At 43.5% G+C, this 16,211-nt stretch overlaps 1 protein-coding gene and 1 long non-coding RNA gene across 15 annotated transcripts in view; one reads left to right on the forward strand and one right to left on the reverse strand.

The window, feature by feature from the left end:
* Positions 1-16,211, forward strand: part of PIK3R1 (phosphoinositide-3-kinase regulatory subunit 1) — an 81,340-nt gene that overhangs the window by 7,923 nt on the left and 57,206 nt on the right. For all 5 annotated transcript variants that reach the window (XM_077898036.1, XM_077898038.1, XM_077898037.1 and 2 more), the window contains one exon: positions 1,502-2,224. In XM_077898036.1, coding sequence (XP_077754162.1) covers positions 1,888-2,224 — 337 coding nt within the window. In that variant the 5' untranslated portion in view covers positions 1,502-1,887. The remainder of the gene's footprint in view (positions 1-1,501; positions 2,225-16,211) is intronic.
* Positions 2,179-8,136, reverse strand: LOC144314202 (uncharacterized). 10 transcript variants are annotated; one of them, XR_013380016.1, is made up of 5 exons: positions 7,687-8,133; positions 6,303-6,874; positions 5,253-5,337; positions 4,641-4,985; positions 2,179-2,852 (listed from the first exon to the last, which is right to left on the reverse strand). It is a non-coding gene; the product is annotated as an uncharacterized LOC144314202 (long non-coding RNA). The 10 variants fall into 10 exon arrangements; XR_013380015.1 differs by having other exon boundaries at positions 5,253-5,477; XR_013380017.1 differs by having other exon boundaries at positions 6,293-6,874.

Here is a 16,211-nt window from a genome sequence, read left to right on the forward strand (position 1 = left end):
ACGTACAGTTCGGTACTTGACACTTCTGAATGCCAACGTCACTAGATGTGGTTGGATTTTGTGCATTAAGATGCATATACCGACAAGTTCCTAGAATACTAAACTGGGTGGCTCAGCGGTTGAGCACCTGCCTACAGCCCGGGGTGTGATCCTGGAGTCTCGGGATCGAGTCCCTCATCGGGCTCCCTGCAGGGAGCCTGCATCTCCCTGTGCTTGTGTCTCTGCCTCTCTCTCTGTCTCATGAATAAATAAATACAATCCTAAAAAATAAAACCTAGGAAGCTCCCTTTGATGCAGCGCACTGATTGTATGTGGCCGTCGTTTATTGCTTCACTGCTGGGCTAGCTTAACTGGACCCTTTAAGTTGCTTTTACTCTCTACAATAAACCTAGGGTTGAGAAATGACCGGAGTGCAAAGCGTGTACATGTACACCCTGTTCTGTTGGCAGACCACGTGCTGACTTGCTCTCTAGCGAGTCTTTAATTCCTCTGTTAAAAAAAAAAAAAAAAAAAAAAAGCAAAAACTTGCCCTACTTGTTTCCCCCCACACCAGGGCTATCTTTCCAGGGTGATCTGCAGCAACCATTTCTACTTCCTCTTCAGTTCCTTGACTCCTTCAGTTCTAGGGACTGTCCTCACTCACCTCTAGCCCGGGGTCTGCTGGTGAGGATACTGTGGTGAGCAGGGCCCCGGGTCACCTAGCCTTGCCTCAGTTTCCCCCTGCTGGAGGTCCCTTGCAGGATTTGGTCTTAGGGATCGCCTTTCACCACCAGACTCGTCTTACCCATTGTTCCCAAACATAGTGTGTCTCCAGACCTTCTCTTGGCTTTTGAGGTTGCATTCAGGGACCCCCCCCCCCCCTGTGTTTGAGCCTTGAGCCGTCCTTGCACTGGCAGTGTTTCTTCCCTGTGAGTGCCCCCTCCACGCTGGCAGTTGCACAGCCTGCCTGCCCTCAAGCCCCCCCAGGTCAGCTCCGGGTTGGCCTTTTGCACCTGTTGACTCCGGCGTGAGCAGCAGCATGCACACTCGTGCAATCCCTGTGCTGTCGTTCCATCCGTGCCCTTCCATACCCCGTGCTTCCAATGCTTGTACTAGCTCTTCCTAGAACGTGGCATCTGCTTAGTCACCTCGGCCCCTGAGGTCGTGCCGCACATTCCGCTCCGTGTTCAGATCCTGCGGCTGGACGCGGCCCCTCCTGCCTCGGAACCCAGCAGCGATCCGGCCCGGCCTCTGCTGTTTGCCTGGTGTTCTGGTCCCCTGTGGGCCGTCCCCCCGGGGGCGCTGCCACGTGCCAGCACACCTCCGGGCCCTGCCTCACGTTCCTGGAAGGCAGGGACGCTCTTCCTGAGCCCTGTGTGTATACCGCGTTGAGCAATAGTGCGCTGGCCCGTGCGTGGATGCCAAATTGATTAAATACTTGTTGAATGGAAATAGAAATTCAGATTCACACAGATGGCAGAGTGTGATGTTCATTCATAAGTCTTGTTTTTCCTTTTGCTAGGTGAAGCTCGCGTGCGGAGTGACACAGTACAAATCAGACGCCAGATGGACAGTGTGACAAGAGTGTCAGAAAGGATTGGGCCTCGCTGCGAGAATCAGCCTGGAGGCCAAGTGTTGACAAGCTGCTGAAAAGGAAGCCAGTGGGAGGACTGTGGGCCGCAGAGGAAGTGGACCCCGTCTTCAGTCACACCATTGATGGAGGACAGATGGACAGCAGGACATCCAGTCACCTCTCCTCTTAAACCTTTGGAGAGCTGTCCTCTGTCCTCTACTGGACACATATTACGAGTCTTAACATCCTCTCTGAATTCACTTTCCATAGAAACGTAAGACTAGACTTGAGTGTGTGACCAGACTCTTGAGTTGCATGGTCGCAGGTTCGCAGACATGAGTGCCGAGGGCTACCAGTACCGGGCCCTGTACGATTACAAGAAGGAGCGAGAGGAAGATATTGACCTGCACTTGGGTGACGTCTTGACTGTGAATAAAGGGTCCTTAGTAGCTCTTGGATTCAGTGACGGACAGGAAGCCAGGCCTGAGGAGATTGGCTGGTTAAATGGTTATAATGAAACGACGGGGGAAAGAGGGGACTTTCCGGGAACTTATGTTGAATATATTGGAAGGAAGAAAATCTCCCCTCCCACACCAAAGCCCCGACCACCTCGACCCCTTCCCGTGGCACCAGGTTCTTCGAAAGCTGAAGCAGACTGTGAGCAACAGCAAGGTCAGTATTAGCGAATGATTGCTTTGTGACCTTTGTGTGTGTGTGTGTGTGTGTGTTGCTGGATTTTTTTTTTTTTTTTTTTTTTTTTTTGAGAAGCCTGAGATTTGCGTCGGGCTGTAGTGCTCTGTGAAGAACTCATTTTGGCCACTTTATCTGAATTTATGTATGGTATATAAAAGCTTGATCAATCATGACAAGACTAGAAGTTTGTGGGGTAGAGAGTTGTAAGACGAGGAAGATGGTGTATGAGAACTTGCTTCGTGGGCGCCTTTAAACCCTGTTATTATTCTTGCCATGGAGTTAAACATTTACTACATTCTTCCTCTCGCAACAGGCATTAATATATTTAAATAATCACTTGGGGGAAAGTAGAGGGTAAGTCTAATGTTCATATATTTCACATTAATTTGATTTGTATGGGAAAATGTAAGAGCCATAAAGTGACCACAGGACTCCGCAGAGAAGAAAGCCTTGTTTTTATAACCTGGTATCTCCTTCTTGGTTTCCTCTCCAGAAACACGGTGGCTGAAGCTGACACCTAATCCTGTGCTCAGCATAGATGGGGAGACAGTTCTCTTCCTTCACGGGCAGTGTGATTCGTAGCATTATTGCCTCTAGTGTGCTTGGCCTTCATGAGAAAAGAAAAAAAAAAGACTGATTGTTTTTCTTAAATGGGAACCACCTTGATTGAAAAACTGCTCCTTGTTTTTTATTGGAGCTGGTCCATGCTCGAGCTTTGTGCACAGCTGGTCACTTAAGGTTTTTCTGCTGTTCAGTGTCCCACAGAGACAAGCCCTTTGCTCAGCTTTACTGTTACGACCTTTGTTAAAATGCTCATTTCCTCATTAGTACATTTCAGGCTTTCTTTTGTCTTACGTAATTTTTTTTCCCCCTCAGGCTAAGAAAGGTTTGGAAAGGTAGGTTTAAAACAGGTGAGCCCGGCTGCAGTGGTTGCACGTTAAGTACAACCTGCCTATGGCATTACAGCGTATTTCTGGAAGGGATTCTGATACTATTATGCCTTCTTAAATGTTGGCTTATTCTAGCACATAGGAGTGAAGTGACGTGAGAATAACAGAGCAGAATGCAAGGATAAATATCTGCCTTTTGGCACTGAGTAATAATACGATAGCCAATATTTTGTAGAAGTTAAGTGTTCCTGCCTAGAGACACCTGAAGGGATGTGCTCTTTCCTCCCTGCCCGACCCTGAGGGGTAGGGGTACTTGTTTGATGAACATTATACTGTTACTTTATAAGTAATGTCCAAAAAATGTCTTTTGCTCTATAGCTGAAAAGCAAAAGTTACTTTTTCTTTGCAGGTTTAAGTCAGAAAAGCTTGACCACTTCCGTATGTGTAGTTCTGCACACCATTGCATTGCACTGAGCAGATGGAAAGTGGATACGTTCTTGTTTTTTTTTCCCCACCAAACTACATATTTTTAATTTGGCTGTTTTATTTTTTAAGTTAAAAAGAAAACACTAAAGTAGGCTAATTCAAAAGGCAAAATTACTTAATTTGTCCCAGAATACAGAAGATCACAGAATCCTACAGGTATCTGTGTTGGATTAGAAAAGATTAGTTAAAACGTGGAAAAAAGGGGGTATCTTGTCAAGATTAGTGACACAGAGATTGGGAAAAAATAGTTGCTAAGCAAAATTGCATTTGATAACTACTATTAGGTGTAACTCTCATTATAAGCAAAAGGATTTTTCTCTTTTTTCATCCTAACCTATTTTACAGTGCTTTCTTTCTCATGTGATATGGTGACATTTGAGATTTTTCACAGCCTTTTCTTTTTCCTTTGTAACACATGAAAAGGCAGAGTAATTGAAAATTTTTAGCAGAATTTAGGAAAGAAACCCATAATCATGTGTGCATTCAGGTATTAGAAAGAGTGGGCCTAAATATAAATGAGAAATTAGGAGTAACCAAAAGGCAGCATCGGCAGTATGGGCAGGTCGTGAGGGGAGCGTAGAACTGAACATTAGATTTTCTGGAAATGCTGGTCTTCCATTCTGCTTTAAGTAGAATTTGTCTGAAACGAGAATTCAGTAGCTCGTACTAAGTGCATGTCAAATTGATAAGGAAAATAGTTGTAAGGATGAATATGTTGGGACACTGGGATTCTGGTGTCTTGTGCCCACGTGGATGTTTATTTGGAGGCCTTCGCAGCGAGCAATTGTGGGACAGCAAGAGAAGAGGGTTCTTTTCTTACCGTAATTGTATTTATTCTTCAGCACTTTTTTACTCCCCTGACTTGATTTAGCCTGTTTTTCGTGTTAGACTTTATGTTACTTAGAAGGTCACCCCTGAGGCCTAAGGTCAGATGCAGGTCTCCTGTGGAGATAGTGTCAAATGGAGAGTTGGTGCTCCGCCCGCCCCCAGCGGGTGTGGGATAGATAGAGGGTGCTTACATGCCTGGGTGCGTGCGAATTGTGTGGTTCTTGGCTCCTGCTCTGCTAACCTTCTCTCTCTAAAAAGTGGTGACTGGACTCTGGCCGGAAGTGGACTGTGTGAGGGATTCCTCACGTGAGAGAAGCGTTGTTTCCTTGAATGTTCTTGGAGAGAAAGCTGTGAAGTTGAGCTCTTGAAACCCATTTGAAAATCTCCTAAACCTTCCACCAGCACATTTTGCGTAAAGTCTCTTAGGAAGCCCGGCCTGTCCATCGAATTGCATTTGTTCCCTGGACATTGTTGTATTTACTGGCTTTGGCATCCTTCATTCAGTTGGCCTGGACTGCGTCCCTCCCTATTTTGTGCTGGGAAGTAGTGATGAAGAATGAAATCAAGATTGAGAGAGAGCAAGCATACCTCGTCCTTCCTCCTTCCACCTCAGGGCTGTGCTCCCTTCCCCCCTCTGGGGCGGCTCTGCCTCAGACATCCCTCCGGCGACCTACCCTCAGGTCTGCTCCGACCTCACGACCTCACGACCTCACGGAGGCTGGCCCTGCTTACCTGTTTCACGTGGTGACCTGCCCCTCTGCGTTTGCAAAAGCATTTCTTACCTCACCTGCTGTAGAATTTACCTGACGGTTATTCTCTGTTCCCTTCGGTAGATTGTCGGCTCCGTGGTGGCGGGCATCTTGGTGGTTCCTCTGTTATCCCAAGGATCTAGAATAGCGCAGCAGGTTCTTAGTGGATCAGAGGCTTGCTTTTGAGGTTCATCCTCTAGCTATTACACAGCCCAGGTGACTTGAAAGGAGAGCCACGTCCTCTGGATGTGCAGGCGCCCAAGGCCCTAGTAGCCCATCCTGTTGTTAGAATCACAGTTGTCAGAATTCGCATCACTCGCCTCTGAGGACTCTTGCAGCCTTGGCCTTGGCCCTTGCATACGGTCTACAAAACTATTCTTTTCTACTCCGTAGGGTAGAGGCAGTTCTGCTAGTGGGAAAGTGTGCTGAGCTGATAGTGGGTTCTCTTAGCCGCGTGAGCAAAGTGATTAGAACATGTGTCAAGATGAGCGAGTGTCCTCAGGCACAGATCCTATTCCCTCACCCCTCCTTTCATCTCCCTCCCTTTGCTTGGGGGCTGAAGTTGCCACCAGGAGTGTCGCATTACACTTTCCCACAACCTAGCGAAGCCCTTCTTGACCTTCTTTGGAGAGAATGTCTGCAGTGTTCTGTACAGGTGAAGGGTGTGCAAATTGGGTGTCGCATGGTCCTTAGGGGAGCCATGCTGTGGAAAGACAATACCCTAGCTCTTTCTGCATTAGGCTCTTCAGACCCTGGAACTCTGTTCCCAAACACACAACCCCATTCATCCCTGGTCCCCGTTTCCTCTGTATGCAAAGAAGGGATGGAGGTGGAGATGTGGGCATAAAGGAATGGAAGTGTATTCCTTTCTTTCATAAATAAGCCGTCCAGTGGGCTGTTGCTTGAGACAGTATTTTGTGATTCTTTAAAGTCATGCTAACGGAGAATATTTAGACTAGGGCCAAACTAGCATTTCATTACACAGACTCGTAACCATCTTAGTTTGTATGGAACACTGGAATCTGCTAACTTGAGAGAGCACGTAGGGATCCGAGTTCATACCAACCCCATCCCCCATCCACACACCCCTTTACCAGCTCCCACCTCTGTCCGGACCCTGACAGCAAGTCCCAGATAGCTGGTTCCACACGTAAAACGTAAAGCACACAACGGGTGAGGCCTGTTTTGAATTCCGATCACAATTCTTTCTGAGCAGAGAAAGAAAAGAGCCCGTAACCTGTCTTTGCTTTCAGGGTTTCTGCGGCCAAGTTATTTTTAGTTGCCACACTCAGCATTTGAGTCTTCTCCCTGGTTGTCGCTCCTCGTCTAGAAAGCAAGGCTGCAATAAATCACATATGTTGACCACACAGTGCAGTGGTCACCGAAGAGAGCGACGCGATCCCAAATCACACACCTTCGCTGATCCTCATGGTCCTAACGTATTGCTGTTGCTCAGCCATATAGTGCCTGTGGAAGTACTTTGCTTCATGAATCCCTGCCTGTAGGACTTCTGCTTTGGTTGAGCTCGTGCCTGGTCATAACGGTCTTCACCTTTTGTCCGACGTCAGTGAGACTTTGCTTGAAGTTGGAGGATCGTCCTGTTGAGCTCCCGTGGGTTGGTTGGGTAAGCTCACCTGCCTCGGGTGCTCACTGCCTAGGGACCGGGGCTGAGGCTGCTTTGGTGAGAAAAGCGGGGCTGGTTAGAGGGTTTTTGAAGATAAAGGCCTCAGAGCCCTGCCATCTAACTGCCCCCTGGAAAAACTCATCAGAACACTAGAGATTATTACCCAGGTGTAAAAATTTAAGCATTTGGCCTCTGTGTTTTAATATGACATGAAACGCATTTCCAAAAGATACCGTCAGTATAAACTGATAAAAGAGAGTAGGCCTGGAGAAAACAAATGTGATAATTATTTTTGATAAGATCAGATGAGCTTAACCACTTCTCTTAGGATCCCAGAATGTGTTACTCATGTATTAAGCCACGTGTTATAATATAGTTCTTCTGCTCAAGTACCTGCAGTTTTATTCTTTTTTTTTTTCATTTCTCATCTTTTTACTAAATTCTTGATTTTTAAGACTTTTTTTCCTGTGAATTTTAAGTTTATTTTATCTTCCCAGAAATGTGAAGAGCAAAGAAAGTGACGCTAACAATTTGCATGTCCTTGGTTTACTTGAGAAGGAAATTGATGGAGAAAAGATTCTCACATCTTTGCTGCTTTTTAGCTGAAAAGTTCTGCCCTGAGCTGGCTGGCCATGTTAGGAATTATAAACAAACCCTGAGGGAGGATAAGTAGGGAATTCCTCTTGATATCCCCAAACCGAGAGGGAGACATTCCTCCCTCCTTCCTCCAGTCTCGGTGTTTTTTTTTTTTTTTTTTTTTTAATTTAAATTCAGTTTGCCAACATATAACACCCAGTGCTCGTCCCAACACTGAGGGTGCCCTCCTCAGTGCCCATCACCCCGTTACCCCAAGCCCCTACCCACCTCCCCTTCTGCAACCCTTTGTTTGTTTCCCACAGAGTCTCTCATCGTTTGTCTTCCTCTCCAGTCTGTTATTTGATCAGGAGTTGGGTTTTTTTTCTTTCCTGGATCTGTGGTGACAGTTGAGTTCAAGGTCCCAGATAAGACCTGCCTTGAGAAAGAGTTGTCTGCTATGTTACCGTGACCCATGTCATTTAGAATCACAGGGCTATGGTATGGTTATATTTTCTTAGGTGAGATCTATGTTTAGATGATTTCATTCAGGCTTCTGGCGTTAGACATTTCATTCTGTGCTTTTTTTTACCCCCAAAGTGGGTGTAAAGGGTCCAGCATTCATATCTGTACAGCCTAAATAAAGCCTTCACACCTCTGATTCGAACAGGAGCTCTGTTAAGCGGAGTAAGCCTATTTAATAGTTTCCTAGCAACCAAGCTGATGATGATGTTCTGATGAAACTTCCCTTGTCATAAAAGTAGAACTCTGTATTTCGAAAATGTTTCTTACTTTAGTTGTCAGTAGATTCTTTGATACCTTTGACGTCCGCCTTCTCTGGTTTCTAGGTGAACGCCGCTTTGTCTAAAACAGGAGAAATTCCGATTAATGAGCACTTCTCCAGTTAAGTCAGAGTTTGAGAAAATAAACAATTGAAATTCTTAAATTCAATGACAAACGGTGCCTTACATCTGCTAAGTAGCGTCCGAAAAGGGGAGGATTTTGTACCTCTGGCAAAAAAGAATACCAAATACGTGATGCCCATTTACATATCCATGTTTTTCCTAGTAAAAGAAAACAGATGTTCGCAGTACAGCTGGCTGTTGCATATATGTGTGTCTTTGTTGCGAACAAATTTCCATGAGGAATGACATAAAATTGGTTTGAAGGCTGTAGTGGGAGAGAAAATAACTTGGTGTGATAGCTAGAAATGAGGAGCATAATTGCATGATGGATTATATCTAATGTTTTGAGGTCTTGGTTGATTTTATAGCATTCTGTACCAAAACAGTTCTTAGGCTTTCATTGAAACTAATCTAAATAGAGGAGGTCAGGGTGCACTAGAAATTGGCTTTATTTTCATTCCTTGGGTATAATTTCCCTAAAATGTCAAGTTTAACAAAATATTGTCAGAATACTTGATAAGTGTGTTATTCTTACTTACTAATTTCTATTAACGACCATGGAATTTATTTTTACTATGAGAATCCCACGCACTCCACGTTGTTAAAATGATCTGATAAAACATAGCCTCACAATTGAAAATAAAAACAAGCAGCAGATTTTCTATTCAGTTCTGTAGGCAGAGCTTTGTCCCAGTGGCTTTATGCCAGTTCGAGGATGGCTGTCATTTTCAGGAATACCTTTTCTGGACGCTGCATTGCTTGGAGGTGTTTGCTCACCTGCTTGCACTTGGTAGCATGTGCATTATGTGGTGCCCATAGGTGGTTCTAACCTGTCACCGTTTCTGATGCATATTGACGTTCTGACTGTGAATTCATTACATTGTATTGTGGGAGACTGTGTGTTAATTTGATGATCAAATTTGATATCAAGACAGTAAGGATGTTGGTATAAGTGAAATACAGATGTCTGTGATACATTTTTTTGAGTGGGAAATTCCACTCTGCTTTGCTTCTCCTAAATTCCTTAACCCGCCCCTTTGTTTTTTTTTGTTTTTTTGTTTTTTTTGTTTTTTTTTTTTACTTCCGTAACCCTTCTCATCCCAGTATTTTCGAGTTGTCAAATAAGGAGACACTGTCTCTTTTGAGTTTCGACTGTATTTTTATTTTAAACTTGCTGACACTTGATCAAATAAAGATTTCTCTATTCCTACTCGTAAGAATGGTTAAGAGACAAAAATCCAGAAACCCTGAGTTGTCACTACTAGTGTTTCCCCAGCACTTCAGCCCAGAAGCCAGAAGCAGCGTAAGTGGTGAAGGGATTTATGTAGAAAAACAAGCGAGGACGGTTGGGCAGACGTGCTTGCGTGACCTCGTTGCAAGATCTGATGTGGAGGTCGGGCTGTGAGATCAGATGGGACTGTTGCTAATGAAAGTGCCAAATTGGTAGCTCGATTTTGCAAAACCACGTACTGTATGATCTTAAGATGCACTTCACCAGTATGAGAATTTATGCTCTCCCTCTGTTGGAGGCCGCTCCGGAATTGCTGACCGCTAAATGAGTTTGTGACTTCCAGTTTGACACCTTGCGGTTCACGAGTGAATTAGGAGATGTGCGTGGAGTGCCTCCGTTGTACCACATCTGGGCGGTGTAACTAGACTTGTTGACATGATAGGAGCTCAGAGTTCCTAAGGATTTGTCTGGTGGGTGTTTTGTTGAATCCTCCAAGGTGGGTAGAGAGTGTGATGGTTAAAACGTTGGTCTGTTCGGGTGATAAAGATTTATTCAGAGCTTTTCAAATTTATGTGATAGAGGTATTAGAGTATGTGCTCAAGGGGTAACACGTTAGCGTAGGCATTGCCCAAGGCTGCATTGTGGGAAAGTTAGCTAGGTTGTTGGGGTGGTCATCCTCACCCTCCAGGCTTTACCCCGACAAAGGAAACTGCCCTAAGGCCCTCAGATGTACCACTGTCATTGCGAGAAAAAGTCAGCATTGGTTCCCACTTGTTGCTCGGTCTTGGAAGATTCAGTTGTCAAAATTATTTCAGGTTGTAAATAAGATAATCTATTGTGAAATCCTCATCAGACACCACTGGGTTTATTTTTTTTTTATCCAATTAAAAAAAAATAACTTTTCACGTTTAAGAATGTTGCTTCTTTATCAGTGAAGGGTTCACCCGAAATACATCTTTCTATCCCTGTGTCCTAATTGTAGAAACATAGTGGAATGTTTGTATCCGTACTTTATGATTTAAAAGTATTTCACAACATCACCAACTTGCTTTTTTAGGTAGTGAGAAAGTAAATTCCCCATTGTTGAAGGAGAAAGATTGATTCAGAAAAGTTAGAGCAAGATGACTGTTTCACAGCTAAATACTATTGATCATCCACTAAGGACCAAGGAATGAGATTTAGTGAATGTGGTCAGGATATATCAAAAGTATGTAGCATGGTCTTTGTACCACACTTGTCCAGAGTTGTTTTTAAATGTTGAGGAGGCGTTTTTCAAAATGTACCTTAAATTAACGAAATAAGTATCATCAAGGCCTTAAAATTAAAGAGAAAAAAAGGACTTTGAAAATGTGCAGACTTACTGTTTGCCACACATTTTGCTAGGCCTTTCGTAGACATTTTTCATTTGATTCTTTTTTTTTTTTCATTTGATTCTTATATCCACACTGCAGAGATTGCATTGTTATGATCATTTTCGAGATTAAGAAGCTAAAGCTCAAATGATTGTGTAAATATTTAAAAAGAAAGGGGGGGTGCTCCCTCAGAGAGGCATTCAGAGGGTCCGGATCCTTCCAGCAGGCAGCTGTGTGGGTCTTATTAAGCAGTCTTTTGTGAAGTTATCAGTTAACTGAAGAAAGAAGATAGTTTCAGCTTTTTGGGTAGTCTTTAATTATGCGTATCTTTTAAGTTTCATTGGCTGTTACATTCGTACAACCACACAACAAATTACCTTTGTTTTACATACGACTCTCCTCTTGGCATTTTCAAGTGTCTGTTAAGTATATTAAAGGGTTGAGTTACAAAAAGACTGACCAGGCCATGAAAGGAAGACAGTTTTGAGTACGTGTGTATACGTGGTTTTTGTTGGGAAGAAATAAAACTTGATCAGATCCTCAGAAGTTACATACCATCAATAAATGGTTTTCTTTCCATGTCTGTTATTTTGGAAGAAGTTGCTGTCTGTTTCAGATGTTTCCCTGAATTTCAGATTTTCTTCTTTCTGACTTATAACTTACATCATTTTGATTAAAACGGAGCACAGGCTGGTTATTAGCTGTTTAAAAGCCAGAAAGCTGAGGATGTCCAGCATCCGAAGTAATGCATTTTGGCAGGTAGATAGTGGCTGCTTGAAATCCCTAAGTACAAGAAATCCCAAGTTGACTCAGATGAATCTGAAATCTTCAAGCTAGGCCTAAGGTCTGTCAGAGTTAGCAGTAAACGCCACTTTAAAGACTGGCTAAATGGCTAAATTCCTTTGAATGTCAAACTTTATTTCTCAAGAAAGTCAGTCACCGCCAAGTTTATAACATAAACAATTGTGTTTCTGTTTCCAGAATTCCAAGGACAAGAGGGCAGATGAGGGCACGTGAAAGGCACAGGTGAATTTTATTTCTGGGTGTTTAAAAGGACGATATGACATTGCACGGGGGGGATAGTCTCTCAAAGGCGATGAGTGCCAGCAAAACCTCTTGGATTTTTTTTTTTTTTTTTTTTGGCTTATGCTTTTTCCCCTTGAAACATTTGAAAGTTTCCTGACTTAAAAAAAAAAAAGGCCTCTGCCTGGTGATCCTGACACCACCTCTTGAGACTTCTCCCTAGAGTTCCTAAGAAGGCAGAAAAAAAGCACTTCATATTCTCAAGAGTTAGGAAAACGAGAACTAGCAGGGAAAGTACAGTAAACTACATGGAGCTGGGTTTACAAACCCAGAGGACGTTCTGAGCACCTCTTAATAGGGGAGGCTCCCTGGCTCTCCGTCCGTAATTCAGAAGGAGCCTAGGCAGCTGTCCCCAGAATGCCCTTCTCTTCCTCTTTCTGATTTCCCCCAGTGGTGCTTTTTTATTCAGTGGAAGATCATAACTCAGAAAATAACCAGGCAGGGCTGAGGTGGTGGGACAGGGGCTGATCCTCTTACATCCTGAGAATCTTCCTTCGTAAAAGTAAAGTGTTGGAGGTGGGGAAGGGTTCGAAAGACATCTATTGACTGAGGGTTTGAATTCTGCACCATTCAGGGCCTGAGAAAGCCAGCCGGTGAAGGCAGAAGGAAGTTTCCTTCTAGGCTAGTGGAACTACACTGGAATGAAAACCACATGGGGAACTGGGCTGGGAGCTCTTTATCCTCACTGGCCAGCCAACTCTAGGTTGGAAGCCAGCACCTGGTGGATCCGGGGTAGCTCCCAGCAAACACCAGGTCTGGGTAGATTTCTCCTTGCTGAGTGATCACTAAACAGGAAAAGTACAGCTGAGCCTGCTGAACGGCATTACTCCATAAAGGAAGGGCGGGGGGGGGGGGGGAGATCAAATAGAAGATTCGAAGGAAGATCAGACCTCCAACAGTGATTTATTACTTCGAAATGACACGGCCCTAATGAAAGAGGAGCAGAAAGCAGTTAAATGTTCATGAGTTGAAAAACTGATAGGATATCAGTTGATATGAAATGATATGAAATGGGAGTGGAACTGTAAAAAGAGTGATTGCAAAGGAATTAAAATTGCAATAGCACCTTAAAATCGATTTGAGAGACAGTAAGGAGTAGAGTTAACACAGCTAAAAATAAAATTAGTGTTGTGAACAAGCAATGTAGATAAAACTCTTCCAGACTCCAAAGAAAAAGAAAAATAAGGGAGAAAGATGATAGATACATAGAAAGAAGATCTTAACATGAGAATTGTTAAGTGCTAGTAAACAGGAAATCCTATCAAGTGAAAAAGAGCAACATAATAAAAATAACCTTGCATGCGTGTGTGCACAGTGTGCACATTTGAATGTGTCCTCCACCTCGTTCATAGGAACGAGTGGAAAGCCAGCTCTAGGTATTTGTGTGTGTGGGGAAAAGTTTAAAGTATAAAAATGTCATTAAAGCATCTAGTCATAATACCTAGTTAAGTACGAAGGAACAAAATTCAGGCTTCCTCCTCTTTTGTAGCAGTAAATGCCAAAAAGATAGTAGCAGAGTTTTGAGGAGAAAAGATGGTGACTTGAGAACTCAGGGTCCTGCTTCCTTATATTTGTTTTTTTATCTTTTTTTAGATTATTTATTTATTCATAAGACACACACACACACACACACACACACACACACACAGAGGCAGAGACAGGCAGAGGGAGAAGCAGGCTTCATGCAGGGAGCCTGACACCTGCTTCCGTACATTTCACATGGAGAGGCAGGTGAGAGATACCCTCTGATATCAGCAGGAGCTCAGAAAGAGAGATTAAACTTCCCATGTCACGTGGGAAAACTTAAACACTGCTTCTCATTTAACCTTTGTGATGAGAAAGGCGGAGGCAGATGACCTTGAAGAATAATTACCCGAAGAGTAAAACTCTAAGGTGTATATTTTCCAAATACCTAGAAATAAAATGCATGTTCCAAAACACAGACTACAGAGAAAGCGTGACAGTATGATTGGTGTGGGGAAAACACCTAACCTTGGAGAACATTTTAAAGGAATACATAGATACACATAGCTGTGTAGCTGGTATCCGTACACAAATACAGACGTGTGGGTTTATGTCTACCTATATTTGTGTGTTCAACAAATGCTAGTTCTGGGTCAGGTGCCCTGCTAACATCTTACTACATTAACTTGTTACTTTTCATAAGAATTCTATGACACTGGCCGCCTTCTTATGCCTGTTGTAAAGGAAAAGAAGTTAAAGTTTGGTTAATTGATAGCCCAAGCTTACCCAGCTGGGGGAGGAGTTGGGATTTGACCCCAGACGGTCTGCCTGTTGCCCCAGTGTGTTTAAGCAGCTGTGTCCTCCTGTGAATGGCCCTCGGGTAGGAGTGTCTGTGGACACAGCCCACCGGCCGGGAGGGCACCCCTGAGCCAAAGGCAGATGATCCCCTGGCTCGCCAGTGACCTGGGATGTGGTCTGGTATTAGGCAATGAGTTCAACATCCAGATTTTTCCACTTTCAGGAAATAGACCCAAGAACAACTCGAGAGAAATGAAGCAGTGGTGTGAGTTACTCTTCCTTTTCAGCAAAAGGACCTCATCAGAACAATATGCTGGGAAGAGGTGATTAAAGTCACGTTGGAATCTCTGGGCCATAAGTGGTTAAAATAATACCCTTCAAGTTAGCACTCACAGGACTAGCGCCTCTCAGAGTGTTACACACCTATATATGTGACGTCACGTGTTTGTGAGATGACAGGTGTATGCATAAAACAGCATTCACACTTCAGGTTGTGCGTAAACGTGTCTGGTAGCACATCATATAAAGCAGCATAGACAAGTCGTCGTAGATTTAGCGATACCAATGTACCTGTGTAATTGAGTTGGCTGATTGCACTAAAATCAGCTTTTCTAAAGGATTAAAAGCTAGTTGTAACTTGTACCCCACTAGCCATCATCAGACGCTTGTAGTTACTTGTACCGGTTATATCGTAACGGTCATTTGTGGTCTCCTCTTCCCCATCAGGGAAACTTGAGAAACCCAGTCAGCTTTAACATTTAGAGGAAGTTTAAACATCGGAGCATAAAATTCACAGTTGTTTAGGTTGAAACTCTGTTTCCTGTCAGACCACATCTATCCAGCTCTTGTGCGATTGGGATCGTCTAACTGTGGCCTGCACTCAGGACAAGTTTCACAAGATGCACCCAGTGTTTACCCTTGTCTTTGCTGGCTTCCGGAGTCTGTGCATTGGACCCTGAGCCCTCCGCCTGTCTGATGGCAGTGTGGTCAAATAAGGGAATTTGCCTAATTACATAACTATTTTACTCCCTTAACTGCTTTTGGTGAATTCCAACTTAGCTGTTACATCCTTTTAGTACTTAGTATTTAGTATTTAGGATCAGCTCTAAGGGTGAAAAAACTTTTTTTTTTTTTCTGGTGCGCATTGGGGAGGCCAGTAGTGTCAGTTATGGCCTGGCTCTGAGACTAGTTGCCTTTCATATACTCTGAAAGAGAAAGATGGGGACAGTTTTACAATGACCTTTTTTCCCAGAATACAAGAGCACTGTCCCTGCCACCTCTCAGGTAACACCCCCACACAATCTGTTTTCTAAAGCCCGTTTGAAATACAGCTGAGGCTTTTGCTTAAGAATCTCTTGATTGAATGAATCACTAAGGGACCATCTTTTGCCAGCCTCAGGTGCTATGTGGAGTTCACATTCTGAAATGTTTAAAATTCTATATCCTAGCAAATTATAGTTAGGAATCTCCAAATTATGTTATCTCCCATGTAATGTATCATTTGCTAAGAGAAGGAAATGGAGAAGGCCGGGAGCAATAATACTTCTACTAACCAAAGCTTAGAATGAAGGCAAAAATACTTTGCTTATAGGAGTTGGAAAGAAGAGTCCTTGACTGATTGGTTTAGCCTTTTCCCAGAAATTCATCGGACAAAATTGATATTTAATGTTTTAGGAAAAGGCACTGTAGGCTCTGATTAATCCCGTTGCCTTATTCTGGACCTTTCGTTTATAGGCATATCACTGAATTTTTTATTTGCTAAAATGGTTGTCTTTGCTTTTTTTTTTCTTAATACTACCCTTTTTAGTTCATTGCATCTGGTTGCTGCCTTTTTCTTTTCTTAAATACATGTAGGATGAAATGTTTTACCTCTGGAGTGAAAAGTTGGACATTTCTTCCTCATGATTCTGTGGTCTGCTGGCATGCGTTGAGCATCTGCTTTGTGCAGGGCACCATGTTGTGTGCATCACCTGCATCATCTCA

The sequence above is a fragment of the Canis aureus genome, chromosome 5, assembly GCF_053574225.1.
Source record: "Canis aureus isolate CA01 chromosome 5, VMU_Caureus_v.1.0, whole genome shotgun sequence".
Lineage (NCBI taxonomy): Eukaryota > Metazoa > Chordata > Mammalia > Carnivora > Canidae > Canis > Canis aureus.